We start from the raw sequence: 21,856 nt of genomic DNA, 5'->3' as shown, positions 1-21,856 counted from the left end.
GGTCTGAAAGACTCCAGCTGCTCCTCTTCCTTGCCACCGCCATCCGCCCTGTGGCCTACGCCTTCTGTCTCACGGAGCTCCCCTGCACTGAACCCTGATTGTGCCAGGCTCTTTTCTTTAGGCCGCTCCTGGGTCTCCAGCACAATGAAGGCGCACAGTGGCGCTCCCTGAATACTTGGCTCTTCATGACTGTCCTTACTGCTATTCCCTCACTGTGTCTCTACCTCCTTATCCCCGCCCCCCACGCACGCTTCCGAATTCTCTGCCCTCAGCTTAATGGAGAGCCTCCTGGCTGCGAGGCCCTACACTCGGCCCCGGGATGCGTTTGCTGAGCCCTTGTTCTCCAGGCGCACAGGGTACATACATAAAGGGCTTCCCGAGAGAATGTGAGAAGCTCCATCCAGCAGGTGGAACCAAGTGCCAGGCATGCTCTTCTTTGGCCACTCCATTTTCTTGTCTTCCCTGACTTCTCCGAGACCAGGGCCTCTGGGTCTTCCTCTCTCTCCCTGGTTCCTACTTTTCTTTTTTCCTCTCTCCTGCCTCCCCCTCAGCTGCTCCAGCCTTGGGCCTTTAAGGGGTCATCTCCCATGCTCCACTGGGGCCCCCTCTTGGGCCGGGGTTTCCTCCCTAGGCTTGTCATCCCCTCCCCCATCTGGGGTCCCTCTGGCGGGCCCAGGTCTCTCTCCCACAGCAGGGAACCTGCCCTTTTGAGGAGTGGAATGTACTGTCCCTCCCGCTGGGGCCTCGGGCATGCCAAATCTGCCAGCGTGCTCCAGTGACAGGGAGCTAGCAAGAGGCCAGCCCCAGGAGAGAGGAGAGGGCGCCAGAGCCGGAGAAGTGGAGAGGTGCCCACGAGAGAGGACCCGCGGAGGTGGGCCAGGGGGATAAGGAGGGCGGGCGGGCACACTCCTGCCTTCGGAAGTTCTCTCCTCTGCGCCCTATTGGCCGCCTTGTCCCGGGCTGAATGAGGGTCAAGGAGAAATCAGGGGGCGGGACAGAGTGACTGGAGGCCGCTCCCCGTCACCCGCCCCTCCATCTCGCTCCAGAGAGCTGGCAACCTTCATCCCCAGCCCCTCCTCTGGTACTAGAAGGGGTGGGTGGTCCGAGTCTCTGGTCTTGCTGAGCGTCTAGGGCTGGGTCGGAGAGAGGAGGCGTGGGTTCCGTCTGTACTACGTACCCAAAGGTGGTGAGCTTTGCTCCACGAAATTACAGCCCACAGCACCCAAGGCTTGGAAACCCCTGGGCAGAAGCAGCGTCTCAAGACCTCTAGCCTCGGACCCCACATGCCACAGCTCAGCTCAGTTGCGGGACTGCAGTGCGGCTCCCCCCACCGGCCCCCTTGCTAAGCTCTACTGTGGAGCGGCAGGTGCCGCAGGCCTCCCCTGTACCTCGGCCTCAGCTGCGCTCCCGGGCCATGGGGGGAGGGAGACACGACAGTGGGGCATCGAGACTCCAGCGGCCAAGGCGCACCCATCTAAGCACCCTGGGATCTCGGTGGAAAGGAAGGGGGGTTCCGGGGGCCGGGAGGAGAACTGCAGAGCTTGGCCGCTGAGCTTAGCATGGGAGGGGGGAGGGGCGGGGGCTCCCTTCCAGCCTCCGGGGTCTGGGGACTTAGGGATGTAAAGGAGAGCAGGGGGGTGTGACAATTCAGCAGAGGTCGGGACGTACCACGGAGCCAAGTGGCGGGGGGGGGCAGAGGACGTGGTCACCGAGGGGAGCCCCCGCCCCCCTTCGCAGAAGCCTGCGGCTGGGGTTGCAGGAAGAACTGGAACTGGGCTGGCCGAAGTGGGAAGCGGCGCGTTAAATCCGCCCCCTCTCCATACCCTACTTTCAAGGGGTGGGCGGTAGAGGGGACGTTGGGGTTGGAGCAGCGACGAGGGGGCCCCTCCCTTGCACCTCCCCCCACCGGACTTGGTCGCGCCCGAAGTGTAACACTTTCTCTTTGTCGGAGGAGCTCCTCTGTTTCCTGTGCAGTAGCTCCCGTTGCGGCTGCACCCGTGGCAGCCCTGGCGGACGCAGGAGCGATGGCAGCGACCGATATAGCTCGCCAGGTGGTAAGTGCAGAGCTTGGGTGCCAGGGCCAGGGCCCAGGGCCTGGGGAGGGTCAAGGAGACCTGGCCGCCGCCCCCACATCGCGAGGAGGGCAGTAGGCAGCATCCAGGAGCCGAGGGCACGGTGGGACTTCTGCTCCCGGGGTCAGCAGCTCAGTCCCCCAGCCAGTCCCGGAAAACGGTGGTGGCGCGCGGGGGTCGGGGGGCGGCAGGGGGCTGGCAAAGCCTGTGGGCCGGCGGCTGAACTTGCATTGCCCAAGAGCCGCAGTGAGCGCGGCCGCCTCCCTCGCTGCAGCTGCGGCCCCACGGCTGGGGCGTTGCCGAATGAATGGCCGTAGGAGCCGCCGAGCCCTCCAGGTCCCTGGCACCCTGGCCTTGCCGCGCCCCTGCGCACGGCTGCCCGTTGTGACCCGGGACGGCATAGGCAAAGAGGCGCGGGGCTGGGGTTAGCCTGGGGCAGAAGGCTGTGAGTGGCGAGGGGGGCGGGGAAGTGACTGGCTGGGATAAGGTTTCTCTATATGCATTACATATGTGACTGCGTCTGTGTGTGTATCGGTGTGCGCGTATGTGTGCACGCGCGCGCGCTCGTGTCTTCCCGGGCGGGCGGCGGCGGCGCCGGGGTTCTGTCTGTGACCCAAAGAAGTCCGCCTGTTTCTCTGAGTGTGCTCACCTCTGTGGTGTGTGTCCGAACGCCTCTCTGTCTGCTTGTGCTGTGTGCCTCTGGGTCTCATTTGTGCGTCAGTGTAGGGTGCAGTTGGCTGGCCTGTAGGTGGCTGGCTGCGTATTTTGGCATGTTTTGGAGCGGGCCTCTGAGGATCTGTCTCGGGTGCATGTTCAGTGTAACTGGGCTTGTGTGCCAAAACCTGTGGAGCTGGCTTCTTTCTATGGAGACTCAGGAAAATAAGTGTGAGACTCGCAAAAGCGGTGCCGTCTCTTTTTTTGTTGGCGACCGACTCAGGGGAAAAAAAAAAAAAAATCTTCATTTAAAGAACTGAAGTTTTCCAGCCTGCGATGTGCAGAGAAACCATGTTGAAGTGACCTGAGGCTCCATGTTTGTTTTTTAGACCAGAAGTTTGGTTGCAAAGGGCGATGAATTCCATTTGGGGGGGACACCCTAGCTTGTCTATTCATCCATGGGTATCTGGGACTTTAAGAAGCCCACCAGCACCCCGAGGTGAGGAAGGAGTGGGAGACAGAGGTAGGTCAAATCCCATGACACCAAATGCTACTTGACGAAAATCTCTGAACCACATAAAAATGTTTTTCAACCTTGTAGCTTACTTGTTTAGGAAAATAGTTCATGCAATGCAATTACAGTACCAAAAAAAAAAAAAAAAAGCCTCTAGGTATTTGGTGTAATTGAAATTGATTTTTCAAAATCTGAAGCCAGAATCTGATAGTATTTTCTCTACAGAATATGTATTAATGTATTCCTCTCTTTTGCCCCTGTTTGGAAAGGCAGGATCATTTCTTCAGAACCTCCTCCACCTCCTGCACACCCTAGCACAGTGCACTTTATGCAGTCATGATGTGGAAGGACCAGGAGTAGACAGGAGACATTCTCTGTGATGATGGAATTTGAGAGAATTTTCTTCCCCCAAGATTGGCACTCTCATTGTTTATTGCTTTAGTGTTTTGAGGGCTCCCTCTTTTCTGCTGTGGCTTTTCTGCTCCTGGTTACCTGCATGTCAGAGATGGTATATGAAGTAGAGGAATTAATCTCTGGGATTACACTTGCTCCATCCAAAAATGAGGCTAATGATTTTTCATGTCAGCTAATGAATTTGCATTGACCTGTCCTCCATATTCTCACCAGTTTCTCTTGCCTGGATTAGGATTGCAGGGCAGATGTTGCAAAGGGGAACATTCCAGAAGATTGTGTGTGTTTCACCTCAGGCACAACTCAGGCAACCCAGAGATGCCCTTTGTTCTGCAAATGGGGGTGAGGGGGTGGTTTAGGGCCACTTGGTTTGCTTTGCATGGCTCCAGTTTGCTCTGGCTGGCCTTGCCATACTGTATGATGAAGAACATAATTGTACGCCAGATTCTGAAGCTGAAAGAGCAGCCTAAGCACTCGAGACCTTGTTATCGTGATAAATGGGTTTCTGGGAAAACTGACGTCACTCTCCATGCCCCCCTCCCCCAGCCAGTGAAGCTCCTGTTTATGTGTCATTTGTCTCTCTGTTCTCCTTTGTGTCTGCAAGAAGTTGTAATTCACCAGGGAAGATGGAATTAACTCAGGAGACCTTGGACATCTGGTTGCTGCTTGTTTCCTCCAAGGAACATGTATTCAGGGTTTGGGAACAGAAGACTAGAGAATAAACCTAAGTGTGGCTAGCTTAGGATTCTTTTTTTTTTTTTTTTTTTTGAGACGGAGTCTTGCTCTGTTGCCCAGGCTGGAGTGCAGTGGCACAACCTCTGCTCACTGCCAACCTCAGCCTCCCGGGTTCAAGTGATTCTCCTGCCTCAGCCTCCCGAGTAGCTGGGATTACAGGTGCCCGCCACCACACCTGGCTAGTTTTTGTATTTTTAGTAGAGACAGGTTTTCCCCATGTTGGCCAGGCTTGTCTCGAACTCCTGACCTTGTGATCTGCCCACCTCAGCCTCCCAAAGTGTTGGGATTACAGGCGTGAGCCACCGCTCCCAGCCAAGAATTCTTTTTAATGAGCTCTGAGACGTGGTACCATATGAGTAAGTGCCCTAGTGTGTGTGTGTGTGTGTGTGTGTGTGTGTGTGTGTGTAAGCAGTGGTTGTGTTCTTTCTAGAGTCAGTTGAGAGTCACTGTGGGTAAACATCCTTAGTGATTAAAACAAGCCTTGTTGGGTAAGGCTTGTTGGGTAGGGCTTATATTGCATGCAGCCAACTTTGGAAGCTCAATTCTGGCGCACATAATACAAGTCCATCCCATTTGAATGAACACCACAAAGGGTTTGGTGTGACAACACCATTTCTCCACTGTGTCCATATTTATTTGATTGAATGATATGTGGCCAGCACTATGGTTAGCCCTTGTCAACTGGACAAAAAAAGGTAGTAGTCTTTAAAAAATGTTCGTGATTGGACTGGGCTCAGTGGCTCACACCTGTAATCCCAGTGCTTTGGGAGGCTGAGGTGGGCAGATCATGAGGTCAGGAGTTCAAGACCAGCCTGACCAACATGGTGAAACTCCGTGTCTACTAAAAATACGAAAAATAGCCGGCTGTAGTGGCGCGTGCCTATAATCCTAGCTACTCAGGAGGCTGAGGCAGGGGAATCACTTGAACCCTGGAGGCAGAGGTTGCAGTGAGCCGAGATTGCACCACTGCACTCCAGCCTGGGCAAAAGAGCAAGACTTCGTCTCAAAACAGAAAAAAAAGAGGCCGAGGGGGGCGGATCACGAGGTCAGGAGATTGAGACCAGCCTGGCTAACACGGTTAAACTCCATCTCTACTAAAAATACAAAAAAATTAGCCGGGCGTGGTGGTGGGCATCTGTAGTCCCAGCTACTCCGGAGGCTGAGGGGGTGAACCTGGGAGGCGGTGCTTGCAGTGAGCCAAGAGCACGCCACTACACTCCAGCCTGGGCGACAGAGCGAGACTCCGTCTCAAAAAACAAAACCAAAACAAAACAAAACAAAACGTTCGTGGCTTTTAAGCTTATAGTCTAGTTGGAGTGACAAATTGTGGACACTGTGAAATAATTAAAGAACTATAGAAGATCTTTGGGATGCCCCACCTCACCTCCTGCCTATGAGGTGGCTTGGGCTGCTATTGATATATACTTCGAGAAGTTCCATGACTTGTCCAAGGTAACCAAGGCACAGGGCAGGCCCCAAAAGCTGCATGTGCTGGCTCTTTTAATAAGCTGTTCCTTTCAGTGTTGCATTCTGGGATCCAGACTGTAAATGCTGGCCCATACAAAGAGTATCTGGATGATTCTGGCTTGAACTAGTCCCGTAGTGTGAACAATGGAGCTTTCTTCAGTGGCAATCTAGGTAGTGGTCGTTCTCCCAAATGAACTTGCAGGGGCTAACTTTGCTCTACAAAGTTAGCTGGGGTTGGTCTGGGTCAACTGTCTCAGAGCAACTGTCTTCAGGTGGGGAAAAGATTGCTGCTGCACTCTGGTTTTGCTATCATCACGTGGCAGTTACTCTTTGATTCCCTTTGAGGTCTCTGCTTCAGGCATTCCTACCACCACCCACTAAAGATAGTATCGTACCTCAAACACAGAAAACAAAACCCTATTACCTAGCTCTATTGGTGATACAACACGGAAGAAAGTTTACATGGCCCCAAATATTTAAAAATGTTGATTCTAAATTTGAGGGTTTTTTGAACAGTCATTGCATTATTTTCTAACTTTTCTGTGGGTTTGGGATGTCTCTTTTTTCTTTTCTTTTTTTTTTTTCCTGAGACGGAGTCTTGCTCTGTCGCCCAGGCTGGAATGCAGTGGCGCGATCTCAGCTCACTGCAACCTCCGCCTCCGGGGTTCAAGCAATTATCTTTTTTTTTTTTTTTTTTTTTTTGAGACGGAGTCTCACTCTGTCGCCCGGGCTGGAATGCAGTGGTGGGATCTCAGCTCACTGCAAGCTCTGCCTCCCGGGTTTACACCATTCTCCTGCCTCAGCTCCTGCCACCTCACCCAGCTAGTTTTTTTGTATTTTTTAGTAGAGATGGGGTTTCACTGTGTTAGCCAGGATGGTCTCCATCTCCTGACCTCGTGATCCACCTGTCTCGGCCTCCCAAAGTGCTGGGATTACAGGCTTGAGCCACCGCGCCCGGCCCAAGCAATTATCTTGCCTCAGCCTCCCGAGTAGCTGGGATTACAGGTGTGCACCACCATGCCCCGCTAATTTTTGTATTTTTAGTAGAGACAGGGTTTCACCATGTTGGCCAGGCTGGTCTCGAACTCCTGACTTTGTTATCTGCCCGCCTTGGTCTCTCAAAGTCCTGGGATTACAGGTGTGAGCCACAGCACCCAGCCTGGGATTTTTCAAAATAAAAAGTGGGCAGAATGACAATGCCCCCGAAATGCGCATGGTCCCTTCTTTCAAGGAACTGGTGGAGGCAGACACAAATCACTATCTAATTATCTTTGTGATAAGTGCTACACAGGAGAGTGACTGCCTGCCATGAGATTTCATTACTAAGAGAACCTAACTCAGCAGTGAATGGAGGCAGAGGATGACAGGAAGGGCTTCCTGAGGGCTTCAAATAGGAAATGGGTAGGTGTGAAGGTGGGTGAGATCTCACATCTGCTACTGGGTTGGGAACATTTCATTTGCCAATTCACCCACTTTTATTTTCATTCGTTCCTTCAGCACATATTCACTGGGCACTAATCGGCCAGGCCCTGTGCCAGGTGCTGGGGATATAGTGGTGGCCAAGGCACACAGGAACTCTGTCCTCTCAGAGCTTCCAGATGAAAGGCAGGAATAAGCCCTGTTTCCTCTTCATATCCTAAATCCTGGAAATGTGAGTGTTAGTGGTGTTCTTAATACAAAACTACATTACAGCAGAGTGATTTGTCTGTATCGTCTAATGAGATTTTGATCTGCAGTCGTGTGCATAGCATTTACTTTGTGGAGTCTCTGCTGTAAATTTTCTATTAATTGCTGGCTTTGTTACCAGGCATGGCCCCTGCCTTTGTGTGCTATAAGGGAGCAAACCCATTGCATTAGCCTGAGCAAAACTAATTAGGAAGATAAGTACTCCGGAAAAAGGTATTCCCAAACTAAGTAGGGCTGATTTCTGGACTTGCCTGGGTTTTTGGATGATCAGAGCCATGGTTTAACATTAGCATAAACAATTGAGAAGGGCTTTTAGTTGCACGTACATTAAAACTACATTCAAGACAGGTGAGCCCGGGTGCGGTGGCTCACGCCTGTAATCCCAGCACTTTGGGAGGCCGAGGCGGGCAGATCATGAGGTCAGGATATGGAGACCATCCTGGCTAACACGGTGAAACCCCGTCTCTACTAAAAATCAAAAAATTAGCCGGGCATGGTGGCGGGCGCCTGTAGTCCCAGCTACCCGGGGGGCTGAGGCAGGAGAATGGTGTGAACCCGAGAGGCGGAGGTTGCAGTGAGCCGAGATTGCGCCATTGCACTCCAGCCTGGGCGACACAGCAAGACTCCATCTCAAAAAAGAAAGAAAGAAAAAAAAAAAAAAGACAGATGAAAGAAAGAAGGAAAGCCATGGATAGATGTAACATGTTTCTTTCAGCTATCTCAAAATGCTTCCATCTGTATGATTTCATTTTCCCCAATGGCTTCCTGGACAAGTATTACTGTTCTCTTTATTTAATGGGTGTAGGGAGACCAAGTTACTTAGTCCGAAGTGCTATTGCTGGTCAGTGGGTGATACAATTAAACACCCACCAGATGACACAGATTCCTTGTTTAAAAACACTGGTCTTTTCATGATGTTTCTAAGAAATCAAAATCCTGCCATGGCCTCTCTTCCCCCTCTTTCACTACACTCCCTCAGCACCCCCATAGGACCCAGGGAAGAGTATACTAGGGTGATTCGGAGACTCTCTGATATTAAAAAGATTCTCAGCTTAAATCCAATATAGCACAGTCACGGGTTGTGTGGGTTTTCTTTTTTCTTTCTTTTTTTTTTTCTTCTCCATATTGCTTTAAATAAAAATCTTGGAGCCACCAGCCATGTAATGATGGATTATTTTAAGTAACAACTGGAGGGGGGGCGCAGAATAAATTAGAAACACAGACCCTTCCTCCTCGGTTTGGCAGGAGGAGGCTTCTGCTGCTGGGATTTGAAACCGTGGGTTTCTCTGCTGCCTGCACAGAGGAAGGAGGCCACATGCTCAGGAGGGTGAGAAATAATGTTATCCTCTTCTTCAGTGTCTTCTCATTAGAGGCAGCCATCTGTTGAATTATGCAGCGGGCTCTCAACTGGCCCTGGAGTTGGGTCATCCGTTCCACTCACTTAAAGGTGACCAGGGAAAAGATCTGCAGGTCTTCTCAGCGACAGGCCTCAGGGCTCAGGTTTCCCCTGCCATGGCCCTCTCTGACCCGGAATGAAGGCCCTGGGGTAACAGGGGCAGAACTCTGTTTTCCTGGCCTTGATGAGGTGTGAGGTCGTGGTTGGTTTCCTTTCACATTGGAGGCCCCCAGCTCTGAACACTGGCGCGGAGGCAGGAACTGGGTTTTTTCAGATCCCCATTAAACAAGACCAGATGGAGGCAGAGGCAAATTCAGGCTCCCCAGAGGGCAGTTGGGCATTCACCCAGAGGCCTGTGGGTAAACCTTTTCTTTTTTAGCAGATTGAAGGTAACAATAGCCAGAACACCTAGAAAACTCTCTTTCAACTGCCTGGCTTCCAGAGAATCTGGCTGGCTTTTGTGGGAAAGTTTCACTCACCCTGAGCAGGGGTCACCCCTGGCCTGAGGTGGGGATATTTGACCTAGACTTAGGCTTGTGTTAGCCTTGGGGTTCTTAAACAGAACTGGGCAGCTGGCCAGGCTGAGGCTTAGGCCGCAGTCAAAGGAGAGGGAAATGAGAGGGAAACGGGAGGGAAAAGTAGGGAAGTGAGTAGAGAGCAGGAACACACAATGAACGCCTTGCACCGTATTGACTGCTTCAGTTGCCTTCTGTGGGCCAGAACCACCTTGGGGAGCTCACGGGTTTCCAGGTTCGGTTCCTTGACCCTTCTGCCGCTGACCAGCATCAAGCCAGAAGCTCAGTGTCCCGGAATTTTACCAGCATAAAGAAACACATGTGCCACTTGAGTCAGCTTTTCCATTTGAGAGTGGCCGTCGGCTCGACAGGGGCCTGGATCCTAGCACTATTCTGTCACTAAATCAGTCTGTGACGTGGGCCAAGTCACTTCCTCTCTGTGAGTCTCTGTTTCCCCTTTTGTGAAACGAAAGGGCTGGATTAGGTGATCTTTAAGGGCGTTTCCAGCTCTAACATCGTGTGGTGCTTATGTTTCCTTTTTCTCCAGCCTCATTTCTTTTTTTTTTTTTTTTTTGAGAGGGAGTCTGGCTCTGTCGCCCAGGCTGGAGTACAGTGGCCGGATCTCAGCTCACTGCAAGCTCCGCCTCCCGGGTTTACGCCATTCTCCTGCCTCAGCCTCCCGAGTAGCTGGGACTACAGGCGCCCGCCACCTCGCCCGGCTAGTTTTTTTGTATTTTTTAGTAGAGATGGGGTTTCACCGTGTTAGCCAGGATGGTCTTGATCTCCTGACCTCGTGATCCGCCCGTCTCGGCCTCCCAAAGTGCTGGGATTACAGGCTTGAGCCACCGCGCCCGGCCCTCATTTCTTTTAGGTCCTTGCCTGCGTCTGCTTCCAAATGAGGTGGCAGAATTGAACCCCACCCCTTCCCTGCTTTGACCCCTTGAGCTGGGTGGGGAGAGAGTTGTAGGGAAGGTCGGTCTATGCTTTTAGTTCAGCAGGCTCTCGGTAAGTGGAACAGAAACAACCCTTCAGATATTGCCTGTCCATGTAGGTGTAGATAGCTATTGTCTTCTATAAAGGTACATGACAGCTGAATGTTTGTCTATTGAATCCTGCTTTCAATGCAGTAGGAGAGCCGGCTATTTAATGGAATCCTGCTGTGAATCCTTTTATAGAATGAAAAGCCACTCTGGAATTTATCTTGTGTATTAAAATCAGTTTAATCTATTGGATTTGCCAAAAATGGGGCTCCTCCTCTGTCTGGTAAGGATAGTCTGTCTTGTACTTCTTCAGCACAACTGCTCCCCAACTGAAGGGCATTTCTGAGGCCCCTTGGGGGTGCTGCCAGCTTTTGCAGGCCTTATTTCTCCTTAGAACAGCCCTGACATTTCTCTTTCCCAGGATAGGGCATTGCTACTACTCAGTTTCCTCTTAGCCTGGCTTAATTAGTATGAGGGACATTCTGATATTTGATGTGTTGGATGCATTTGAGAATTGTTTTTAAACCTGTGGGAACTTGGCCGTGCGCGGTGGTTCACGCCTGTAATCCCAGTACTTTAGGAGGCTGAGGTGGGCGGATCACCTGAGGTCAGGAGTTCGAGACCAGCCTGGCCAACATGACGAAACCCTGTCTCTACTAAAAGTACCAAAATTAGCTGGCTGTGGTGGCGGGTGCTTGTAATCCCAGCTACTCGGGAGGCTGAGGTAGGAGAATCAGTCGAACCCTGGAGACGGAGGTTGCAATGAGCTGAGATCGCACCACTGCACTCCAGCCTGGGAGACAGAGTGAGACTCCATCTCAGGAAAAAAAAAAAAAAAAAAAAACCTCTGGGAACTTATCAGTGCTTTTATGGTTCTTATGACCATATGGTTCTTCTGACTGATAATACAGCGGCATCCTTGGCAGCACTGGAGGCAGCAGAGGAAGCTATCAGCTACCTGATTGTTTCATCAAGACTGTTTGCTACATGTTTCAGGATATATTATTTGACTTCTGGTTCACATGAATCATTATAATAAGAAATTATACTGTATGACTATCAGTTATGTATGTATTATATATAATAACAAGTTATAATAAGGGGACTGGGCACAGTGGCTCACGCCTGTAATCCCAGAACTTTGGGAGGCCGAGGTGAGTGGATCACCTGAAGTCAGGAGTTACAGACCAGCCTGGCCAACATGGTGAAACCCCGTCTCTACCAAAAATACAAAAATTAGCTGGGTGTGGTGACACACACCTGTAATCCCAGCTACTCAGGAGGCTGAGGCAGGAGAATCGCTTGAACCCAGGAGGGGGAGGTTGCAGTGATCGTGCCACTGCACTCCAGCCTGGGTGACAGAGTGAGACACTGTCTCAAAAAAAAAATAAATAAATAAATAAAAAGGCAGTTATAATAAGAAGACTAAGAGGGTTTTATTGTATTGCTGGTAAAATAAATGTTTTATATACAATAAAACTGCCTGAAAGCTAAATGCTCTGATGAGCCAAATTGTCAAGCACCTTTTGGTTGTAGTTCAAGATTTTTCTAAAATATCTGAGGCCACTTTCCTACCCAGGAAAGTATCATCATAGAATCTTTTTTAAAAAAATAACATTTTCCCTGTTTATAAAAGTAAAATATGCCTATTGTAGGACATTTGGAAAACCCAGAAAAGCAACATCACCTACAATCTCTCTACCCAAAAGAAATCACTGACATTATTTTGGCATGTGTTCTTCTAATCTTTTAAAAAATGCGTACTTTTCCCCCATCATTGGGATGACCCCTGTGCATACAGGTTGGTTTCCCTGTTGTTGTTTGCCTTTGGTGAGCATTTCCTTTTGTCATTAAATATTCTTAGAAAACATTTTTCTCGGCTGCTTAATATTCCATCGTGTATCACTGAAGCGATGAAACGGGTTTCATAGCCTTGGAGATTTGCAGGGTCATTCAGAGATCAGTGTTCAGGGCTGGGAGTGGAAATGGAGAAAGGGAAGGTGTGAGAGCTTGGGCCCACCAGTAGGTGACTGAAGAGAGTCCAATTTCAGTGTTTCTTTCCTTTCCTAGCATTTTTGTTGTTGTTGGTTGTTTGTTTGTTTGTTTTGAGACAGTCTCCCTCTGAGTGCAGTGGTGCGATCTCAGCTCATTGCAACCTCCGCCTCCCGGGTTCAAGCGATTCTCCTGCCTCAGCCTCCCAACTGGCTGGGACTACAGGCATGAGCCACCAAGCCTGGCTAATTTTTGTATTTTTAGTAGAGATGGGTTTTCCCAATGTTGGCCAGGCTGGTTTCGAACTCCTGGCCTCAAGTAATCTGCCCACCTTGGCCTCCCAAAGTGCTGGGATTACAGGCATGAGCCACTGCACCTGGCCACTTTCCTAGCATTTGGATGGGAATGGCCAAAGGAGAAAGTTTAGGGACAGCCTAGTCATCAGCAATGAGTTTCAAACTTTTTGCTATCATTCTTTAGAATGACAGCTACTAACTTAGCCACCCTGGTTTGAAACAGAGGCAGGAAATTCTCCATTGACACAGATGCACCCTCAGTTCCCAGGGGCCTCAAATACGGCTTGCTTACTATCACAGAGGTTGGAAGAGGGGCCGAGGGGAGTGGGGGACAGAGGTGGCCTACTTGGGTGCTTAAAGGACTCTTTATCTTCAGTAACAGCCATGAGAGAAAGATGCGCAGCTGGAACCGCCGTAACTTGTTCTTGATAATATGAACTTTACGAATATTCAATTAAAAGACAAAATTGGTGTGTCCTCAGGAGAGGAGGCAGAAGAAAAAGAGAGCAGTGTTTCTGCCTGTGATACGAAACGTGGTATAACGTATTTCAAAACCACAGGTGACTGCAGATGAGGAGAAAACAGGAAATGTAATTGGGGAGGGGAGTGGGGGCACTCTCCCAGTTCTCAGGAGCACTCTTTCATTTTGCCTTCCTTTTAGCTCCTCTCAGACTCTGCATCCTAATTACCCCTGCTGCAAAGTTGAGTGAGAACTCTTCTTTCTTATATTAAAAATGTTTAAAAATTACATGGGTAACGTGCGAATACATTCGTGCTATAAAAGAGTCAAACAATAGGGAAGCATACTGACTACTCCCTTGACTGAGCCCCTATTTCCATCCCCCTCCCCTGAGGTAGCCACGACTGTGGGTTTGGTGGCTGTATTTTCAGTCCTCTTTCTATGTATCCACATACATTTACATGCAAATACATATATACAGGGCTTCTGGGGTATATATGGGCTCATATTGTGCTTATGGTTTACAATTTATATTTTCTTTTCTTTTCTTTTTTTTTTTTTTTTTTGAGACAGAGTCTCACTCTGTTGCCCAGACTGGAGTGCAGTTGCACAATCTTGGCCTACTACATCCTCGACCTACTGGGCTCAAGCAGGCCTCCCACATCAGCTTCCTGGGTAGCTGGGACTACAGGTGTGTGCTAACACACCTGGCTAAGTTTTGTATTTTTTTGTAGAGACGGGATTCTGCTGTGTTGCCCAGGCTGGTCTCGAACTCTTGGGCTCAAGCGAGCCACCTGCCTCGACCTCCCAAAATGCTAGGATTACAGTCATGTAATAACTTCCGTTTTCTTCTATTTTATTACAGTCTCCCTATAACTTCTGTTTTCTGTTTTATAATATGTCTTGGAGATATTCACATCAGTACATACAGAACTACCACATTCTTCTTAATGGATGTAGAATATTCCAGAATATTCATGTACCATAATTTGGTTAAATATTTTCCTATTGTTGGACATTTAGGTTGGCTTTTGTTTGTTTGTTTGTTTTTCGTTTTTCAGCATTATAAACTGTGCTATAATAAATTTCCTTGTAATAGATCTTTGTACAGATTCTGAGAGGAGGTTGCAGGGTTAAGAGAGAAGTGCAATTTAAAATGGTGACTTTGGCCAATCCAGCATCTCAGTTCAGGCCTTCGGTATGGTAATATGGAACTACCTGCTACTACAGATGAAAATTTGAGATTTAGTGTCGGACATGCTGGGCCAACTTGCCGGTTCCATCTCCTCTTGGGCACACTGAGCATTCAATTAACTGCAGTCAAAGTAATCAGGCCCTCAATTAATCAGGCCACCTTAAGGAGAAAAAGGAAAGAGATAAGATATCAGAGATTTAGTGAGAGAGGAGGGGAGAAACTTCCAGGGGCTGTGCTGGGGTCAGTGTACATTCAGTTCAATGTCGTGTCCTTTCTACCTTTGCGTATTAAACTCTGAACAATGCGGACTGATATTCATAATGATGACCTTGACATCTTATAAGATTCATCAAAGCACGGGTGCATAGTGTTTGCCAGACAGGATTTCCTAAAGTAGGAACTATACAAATACATTTTTTTTTTTTTTTTTGAGACAGAGCCTCACTCTGTCGCCCAGCCTGGAGTGCAGTGGCGTGATCCCAGCTCACTGCAAGCTCCGCCTCCTGGGTTCACACCATTCTCCTGCCTCAGCCTCCCGAATAGCTGGGACTATAGGCATCTGCCACCATGCCCAGCCAATTTTTGTATTTTTAGTAGAGATGGGGTTTCACCATGTTGGCCAGGCTGGTCTTGAACTCCTGACCTCATGATCCACCCGCCTCGGCCCCCCAAAGTGCTGGGATTACAGGCATGAGCCATCGTGTCCGGCCACAAATACATTTTTGAAGCTCTCTTAGCTACAGGGATTGAGACAAAAAGTTTACTGCTTAAATCCCAGTTAGTAAGAAAAACACACTGACCAGGTTCCATGTCCCTTCTTTCCCAAACTCCTCAGTTAATTTAGGTGTATTGGACCCTGGGTAACAGATACAAAAGAAATAAGGATTCTAAGAGTCACCAGTGGCTGGGCATGGTGGCTCACTCCTGTAATCCCAGCACTTTGGAAGGCCGAGGTGACTAGATCATTTGAGGTCAGGAGTTCAAGACCAGCCTGGCCAACACGGTGAAACCCCATATCTACTAAAAATACAAAAATGAGCTGGGCGTGCTGGTGCACGCCTGTAGTCCCAGCTACTCTGGAGGCTGAGGCAGGAGAATCGCTTGAACCCGTGGGCCGAGATTGTGCCACTGCACTCCAGCCTGGACAACAACAGTGAAACTCCGTCTTGAAAAAAATAAATAAATAAAATTAACAGTGTTTATCTCTGGAGAGTGATACTATGGTTGATTTTTATTTTCTCCTTTATTATTATCTGTATATTCTAAAATTTCTACAGAGAACATTGATTACTTCCACAAAATAAAAAATCTGATAAATGTAATTTTTTTTAGTAACAGCTAATTTAAAACCAGACTCCTTGTCATCCCCACTAAACAAGCGTCTTTTCCTGGCTTTCCTGTGTCTCTCCATAGTGCTGTCAGTCTGAGCTCCCGGGCTTAGACCCCTGCGATTGCTCCCTTTGCCCAATCACTCCTTGAGGTTCATTCCTTCTTTTTTAGTTAATTAATTAATTTATTTTTGAGACAGAGTCTCTCTCTGTCCCCCAGGCTGGCTGGAGTGCAGTGGTACAATCTCGGCTCACTGCAAACTCCGCCTCCTGGGTTTGAGGATTTTCCTGCCTCAGCTTCCTGAGTGGCTGGGATTACAGGCTCCCGCCACCACGCCCGGCTAATTTTTGCATTTTTAGTAGAGATGGGGTTTCACCATGTTGGCCAGGCTGGTTTTGAACTCCTGACCTCGTGATCTGCCCTCCTCAGCCTCCCAAAGTGCTGGGATTACAGGTGTGAGCCACCGTGCCCGGCAGAGGCTCATCCCTTCTTTAAGACATCTCTCAAATTTGTTCCTTCTCTTTGAGCCCCAAGTCAGGTCCGTTCACACCAACAAGCATTTATTGTCACAATGCCTGGATGTCACTCTGCTGGCTCAACATTATTGGAGTCATCTCCTCCTATGTCTTCCTGCTCCTAGTCTCTCTGTCCGTCCAATCAAGCAAACACCCTGCAGCTGGAGTGATCTTTTAAAAACACTCCCTGTATCATGGCCCTCCCTGCTCAAATCACTCAAAATCCTCCAAATCCCATTGCTTAGGAAATGAAGTCCATACTACTGCTTCTTAGGGCTTAGAAAATTCTTTCTTTTGGGTCAGGCATGGTGGCTCACACCTGTAATCCCAGCGCTTTGGTAGGCCAAGGTGGGTTGATCACCTGAGGTCAGTAGTTCAAGACCAGCCTGGCCAACATGGCGAAACCCTGTCTCTACTAAAATATACAAAAAATTAGCCAGATGTGGTGGTGGGCACCCAGCTACTCGGGAGGCTGAGGCAGGAGAATCGCTTGAACCCGGGAGGCAGGGCTTGCAGTGAGCCGAGATCGCGCCACTGCACTCCAGCCTGGGCGACAGGGAGAGACTCCTCAAAAAAAAAAAAAAAAGATTCTTTCTTCTGCCTTTTAGGGCTCTTTACAGCACTGTGCTAGGTGGGAGATAATGGCGGGACATGGGAGGTGTTTGGTAAGTTGTTGGCAATGGAGTAAATCTTTAGGAATAAGGTGTGAAGCTCTTTCCACTACCTTCCACTGTCTTCAGTTTGAAAATTCATTTCCTCTGCTTTTGGCTTTGGAGCACTTGAAGCTTCATGGTGCTGAATTTGTTGGAGGCCGGAAGAGGCAGCCAGGGATGATAACAATTGGCTCAGGAAACCTCAACTCTGAGTCCACCTCAATTTCCGATGCCTGCTACATTGGAGGCTCCGTTAAGAAAGCGTGTTAGTTCTCATGTCCCTGACTCCCCTGCAGCATTGGGGACCAAGAACTAGCAGTGGGAATCTTGCATCTTACTTTGTTTGCTTTAATAAAGAGAAGGGGAAATGGGAAGAAGAAGCAGAAAGGGGTGAATGTAGAACAAAGCCTTGAGTGATGTGAACCACTCATGAGGCTCAGCTTTTTTAAAATTTTTATTTATTTATTTATTTTTTTGAGACGGAGTCTCGCTCTGTCGCCCAGGCTGGAGTGCAGTGGCGCGATCTCAGCTCACTGCAAGCCCCGCCTCCCGGGTTCCCGCCATTCTCCTGCCTCAGCCTCCCAAGTAGCTGGGACTACAGGCGCCTGCCACCACTCCTGGCTAATTTTTGGAATTTTTAGTAGAGACGGAGTTTCACCGTGTTAACCAGGATGGTCTCCATCTCCTGACCTCGTGATCCGCCCGCCTCGGCCTCCCAAAGTGGTGGGATTACAGGCGTGAGCCACCGCGCCGGCCAAGATAGGGTCTTGCTCTTACCCAGGCTGGAGTGCAATGGCGAGATCATGGCTGACTGCAGCCTCGACCTCCTGGGCTCAGGTGATCCTCCCACCTCAGCCTGCTGAGTAGCTGAGACCACAGGCTGACGCCACCATGCCGGGCTCATTTTTGTATTTTTCTTGTTGTTGAGGTGGGGTTTTGCCATGTTGCTCAGTCTGGTCTCAAACTCCTGGGCTCAAGAGAGCCGCCCACTTCGGCCTCCCAAAGTGCTGCAATTGCAGGTGTGAACCACTGCACCCAGCCTCAGCTGTCTTCAGGGGGCCCCCTGGGGCAGAAAATATGCCCACTCTCACTGAATGATGGCGTATGGGCTGTCTGTTAAGAGTTCTCCACTGGGAGTGTGTGGGGTGAGATGTGTGAGGGTAATGAACTTGCCACATGGCATTCACCGGCACCAGCCCTGTTGCTTGCCCTCAGAGGATCCAATGACACTGATGGGAGTGAGAGCTAAAGCTGTGTGAAGGGGCTATCTGGGAGCCAGTTCTGACAAAGTGGGCTGCTGAGAGGCTCCTCCACCCTCACAGCCCACCCCTTTCAGTGTGAAAATGTGCTCTTATTATGGACCTAGTCTAAAAACTGGTCCAGCCCAACAGAAGAGCTGTCTGCTTAGTGCAGCCTGGGATTCTGGGCTGGGCCTCCTGGCACTAACCATGTCCTTCTTGGATTGCTCTTGGCATCTTTCTAGTTATGGAAAGCTTGGTGCAGCCCCACCCAACAGAAACTAACTCCTTACATAGTACTCAATTCTTGTCAACTTAGCTGTCTCCAGCTTCCCTTCTCTCCTGTCCCCTCCCCTCCCCTGTGGCCGTTGGTTGGTAGTTGGCACATTTCTTGAGTCCATGCAGGCCCCTTTTATGCTTCCCCCTGGCTCCTTGGAATCCTGTCCCAGTTTGAGGTTCCTCCTGTTTTTTAAAATCATTAACTATAAGCAGCTTTGGGTCTTGCAGGCAAAGCAAAGGCCCTCTGCTTTCCAGGGCTGGGAGTGGCTTGGCTGACCCTTAGGGAGTCAAGGGACCCAGAGGAAGCACGGAGGCAGCTTCTTGTAGCCATAAGGAGCCACAGTGTTCCATGCAGTACCCTTTAGGCTGGGGGTGTAACGATAACCCCACAGTGAATAACAGCAGCAACTACTGCTGATTGAATGCTCACCACATGCTAGGCACTGCGCTAAGGGCTTGAGGAGCGTGATCCTGTATAATCCTCACACTCCTACTCAATAGTTTCCAATTTTATGGATGGGGAAAACTTGAGAAGTTTACGTAACTTGTCTGAGGGTGACACAGCCAGGAGGTGGCGGAGATGGGGCTGTAACTCACACCTGCCAGATTTCAAAGCCTCTGCTCTTAACCTCTACACTATGCTGCCTTTGTAGATCCTCAAAGTGTCCTAGAGAGAGGAACAATTGCCTTTTTTTTTTTTTTTTAAGACAAGATCTTGCTCTGTCGCCTGGGCAGGAGTGCAGTGGTGCCATCATAGCACACTGCAGCCTCTACCTCCTGGACACAAGCAGTCCTCCCACCTCAGCCTCCCAAGTAGCTGAGACTACACAGGCACATGCCACCACGCTCAGCTAATTTTTGATTTTTTGTAGAGACGTTGTCTCACTGTGTTGCCCAGGCTGGTCTCAAATTCTTCGCCTCAAGTGATCCACCCACCTTGGCCTCCCAAAGTGTTGGGATTACAGGTGTAAGACATTTTGCCAGTCAATAATTGATTTTTTTTTTTTTTTTTTTTTTTTTTTTTTTTTTTGAGACAGAGTTTCGCTTTTGTTGCCCAGGCTGGAGTGCAGTGGCATGATCTCAGCTCACTGCAACCTCCACCTCCAGGGTTCAAGCAATTCTCCTGCCTCAGCCTCCCAAGTAGCTGGGATTACAGGCACCCGCCACCATGCCCGGCTACTTTTTGTTTTTTTGGTAGAGACAGGGTTTCGCCATGTTGGCCAGGCTGGTGTCGGACTCCTGACCTCAAGTGATCCACCTGCCTCGGGCTCCCAAAGTGCTGGGATTACAGGTGTGAGCCACCGCACCCGGCCCAGTAATTGCTTTTTAAACCCTTTTTGTAATACTTACTGAACACTTCTGCATGTACTAAGCTCGTTACATGTATTAGCGCTTCTGAGGCTCCCAGTCACCTCTAAGATATGCCATATTATCTCAGATGGCAGATGTGGAAGGAAACAGTCTCAGCAAGTTACTCAGCTTGTAAATGACTGAGTGGAGATTTAACCTGAGTCTGTGAACCTCCGGTGCCAGCATTCTCCTCCCCTGACTCCACTCTCCTGCCCCTAATAAGCTCCTCTGTAATTTTCTCTGGAGCTGTGGCGACATTCACTATTGAGCCTAGAGGATGCCTGTCTCCAAGAATCTGTGATTTCCAAGCTGACGGGCCATTTTGCTTTGGAGCAGGGAGTAGCTGAGGGAAGACATGACACACTGGACCTGGGCGGGTGTGACTTCCTTGCACGGCGAACATTTGGATGGAGAAGTGAGACTCAGACTGCTTTTAAGCACATTTTCATTTTCTCCCCAATTCCTTCCAAATTAGGGTGAAGGTTGCCGAACTGTCCCCCTGGCTGGACATGTGGGGTTTGACAGCTTGCCTGACCAGCTGGTGAATAAGTCCGTCAGCCAGGGCTTCTGCTTCAACATCCTGTGCGTGGGTGAGTATTTCCATAGCAGGAAATTCTATTACAGAATATGGATCCTTAATGGCTGGATACGGCTTTGCAGGTAATTAGGTTAAATAGTGTGTCATTCTGATTTAGTTGTGAGAGTGTCTCTCCCCTCTTCTTTTATCTCTCTGCCTTTTTTTTGTAAGCAGATGGCTGTAATTACTTTTTTCCCCTGGCCAGACCAGAGTATAGGGCCATATCTTGGGGGGAAACTGAGCTATGTGAGACCCAGTGGAAATTCTGTAAGGGAGCTGGCTGGCTCAGGACGGCTGCAGAGTTCATTTTGACTACAGAAGACAGGAGCCAGGGCAGAATTGGGAGGGAGGGGATAGCTGAGGAAAAACGCCTGCCCACCAGCTGTGGGCAGTGGGTTGGGTCTGTTTCCTCTGTAGTTTTGCTGTGCTTGGTTTAGTTTGAGCTCATACAGGCACCACACAGCTGTATGCAACATTCTTTTATTCCCTTTACCTATGTCTTTACCTAGACTTTTTTTTTTTTTTTTTGAGACGGGGTCTTACTATGTTGCCCAGGCTGGTCTCGAACTCCTGAGCTCAAGTAATCCACCCATCTTGGCCTCCCAAAGTGCTAGGATTACAGGTGTGAGCCACTGTGCCTGGCTTCTACCTACACATTTAATCTCAACAGTGGGAACTGGTCTTAGCCCCCTCTATCTGCTAATCACAGCATAAGCAGAGTGCGGTAATATCTGTGAAATGAATGAATGAGTGAATGCCACAGGAACCATTCATTATACTTTTCACTTTCTCACATTAGCTCTTTGGACATTACCAGGACTCCTCGAAGTGAGCAGAGCAAGTAGCATTTGTATCCTCATGAAACAGGTGGAGACACAGTCTTGGGGAGGATAAGGGACTTAACTGAGGCAACACAGAAGAAGTGGCACCACAATGAGGACTCAGGCCTGGTTGACCCCTTGTTCCTCCCCCTGCTTCTCTTAATTGCTGCCAGCAACATCTCTTGAGCACATGAAAGCACTTTGGAAACCCACTGAGCACCAATCAAACAAATATGAGGGATAACATTTCCTTCTTTAAGAATGTCTTTGGCTGGGCACGGTGGCTCATGCCTGTAATCCCAGCACTTTGGGAGGCTGAGGCAGGAGGATCACGAGGTCAGGAAATCGAGACCATCCTGGCTAACATGGTGAAACCCCGTCTCTACTAAAAATACAAAAAAAAAATTAGCCAGACGTGGTGGCGGGTGCCTGTAGTCCCAGCTACTTGGGAGGCTGAGGTGGGAGAATGGCGTGAACCCGGGAGGTGGAGCTTGCAGTGAGCCGAGATCGCGCCACTGCACTCCATCCTGGGCAACAGAGCGAGACTCTGTCTCAAAAAAAAAAAAAAAAAAAAAATATATATATATATATTTTTTTTCTTAGATCTTAAATATCCCAAATTTTCAAACATGATCATAGCATATAATTTTCACCCTGTAGCATGGGAAAGCATACCTGCATATTTTCAGTGACCTTCTGAACCTTAATGATTAGATAAATA

At 49.3% G+C, this 21,856-nt stretch overlaps 2 protein-coding genes across 3 annotated transcripts in view; one reads left to right on the top strand and one right to left on the bottom strand.

The window, feature by feature from the left end:
* Positions 1-21,856, bottom strand: part of NDUFA1 (NADH:ubiquinone oxidoreductase subunit A1) — a 970,503-nt gene that overhangs the window by 201,876 nt on the left and 746,771 nt on the right. The window lies entirely within an intron of this gene.
* The window catches only part of SEPTIN6 (septin 6), a 313,664-nt gene that overhangs the window by 232,154 nt on the left and 59,654 nt on the right, over positions 1-21,856 (top strand). Inside the window, exons 2-3 of one of the 2 annotated variants that reach the window (XM_050776104.1) lie at positions 1,964-2,054; positions 20,213-20,327. In XM_050776104.1, the coding sequence (XP_050632061.1) occupies positions 2,025-2,054; positions 20,213-20,327 (145 nt within the window). In that variant the 5' untranslated portion in view covers positions 1,964-2,024. Of the gene's footprint in view, positions 1-1,961; positions 2,055-20,212; positions 20,328-21,856 lie in introns of those variants that run through there. The other variant, XM_050776105.1, reaches the window with a different exon arrangement.

This window comes from Macaca thibetana, chromosome X, assembly GCF_024542745.1.
Source record: "Macaca thibetana thibetana isolate TM-01 chromosome X, ASM2454274v1, whole genome shotgun sequence".
Taxonomy (NCBI): domain Eukaryota; kingdom Metazoa; phylum Chordata; class Mammalia; order Primates; family Cercopithecidae; genus Macaca; species Macaca thibetana.
This window is presented reverse-complemented; position numbering and strand designations above follow the sequence as displayed.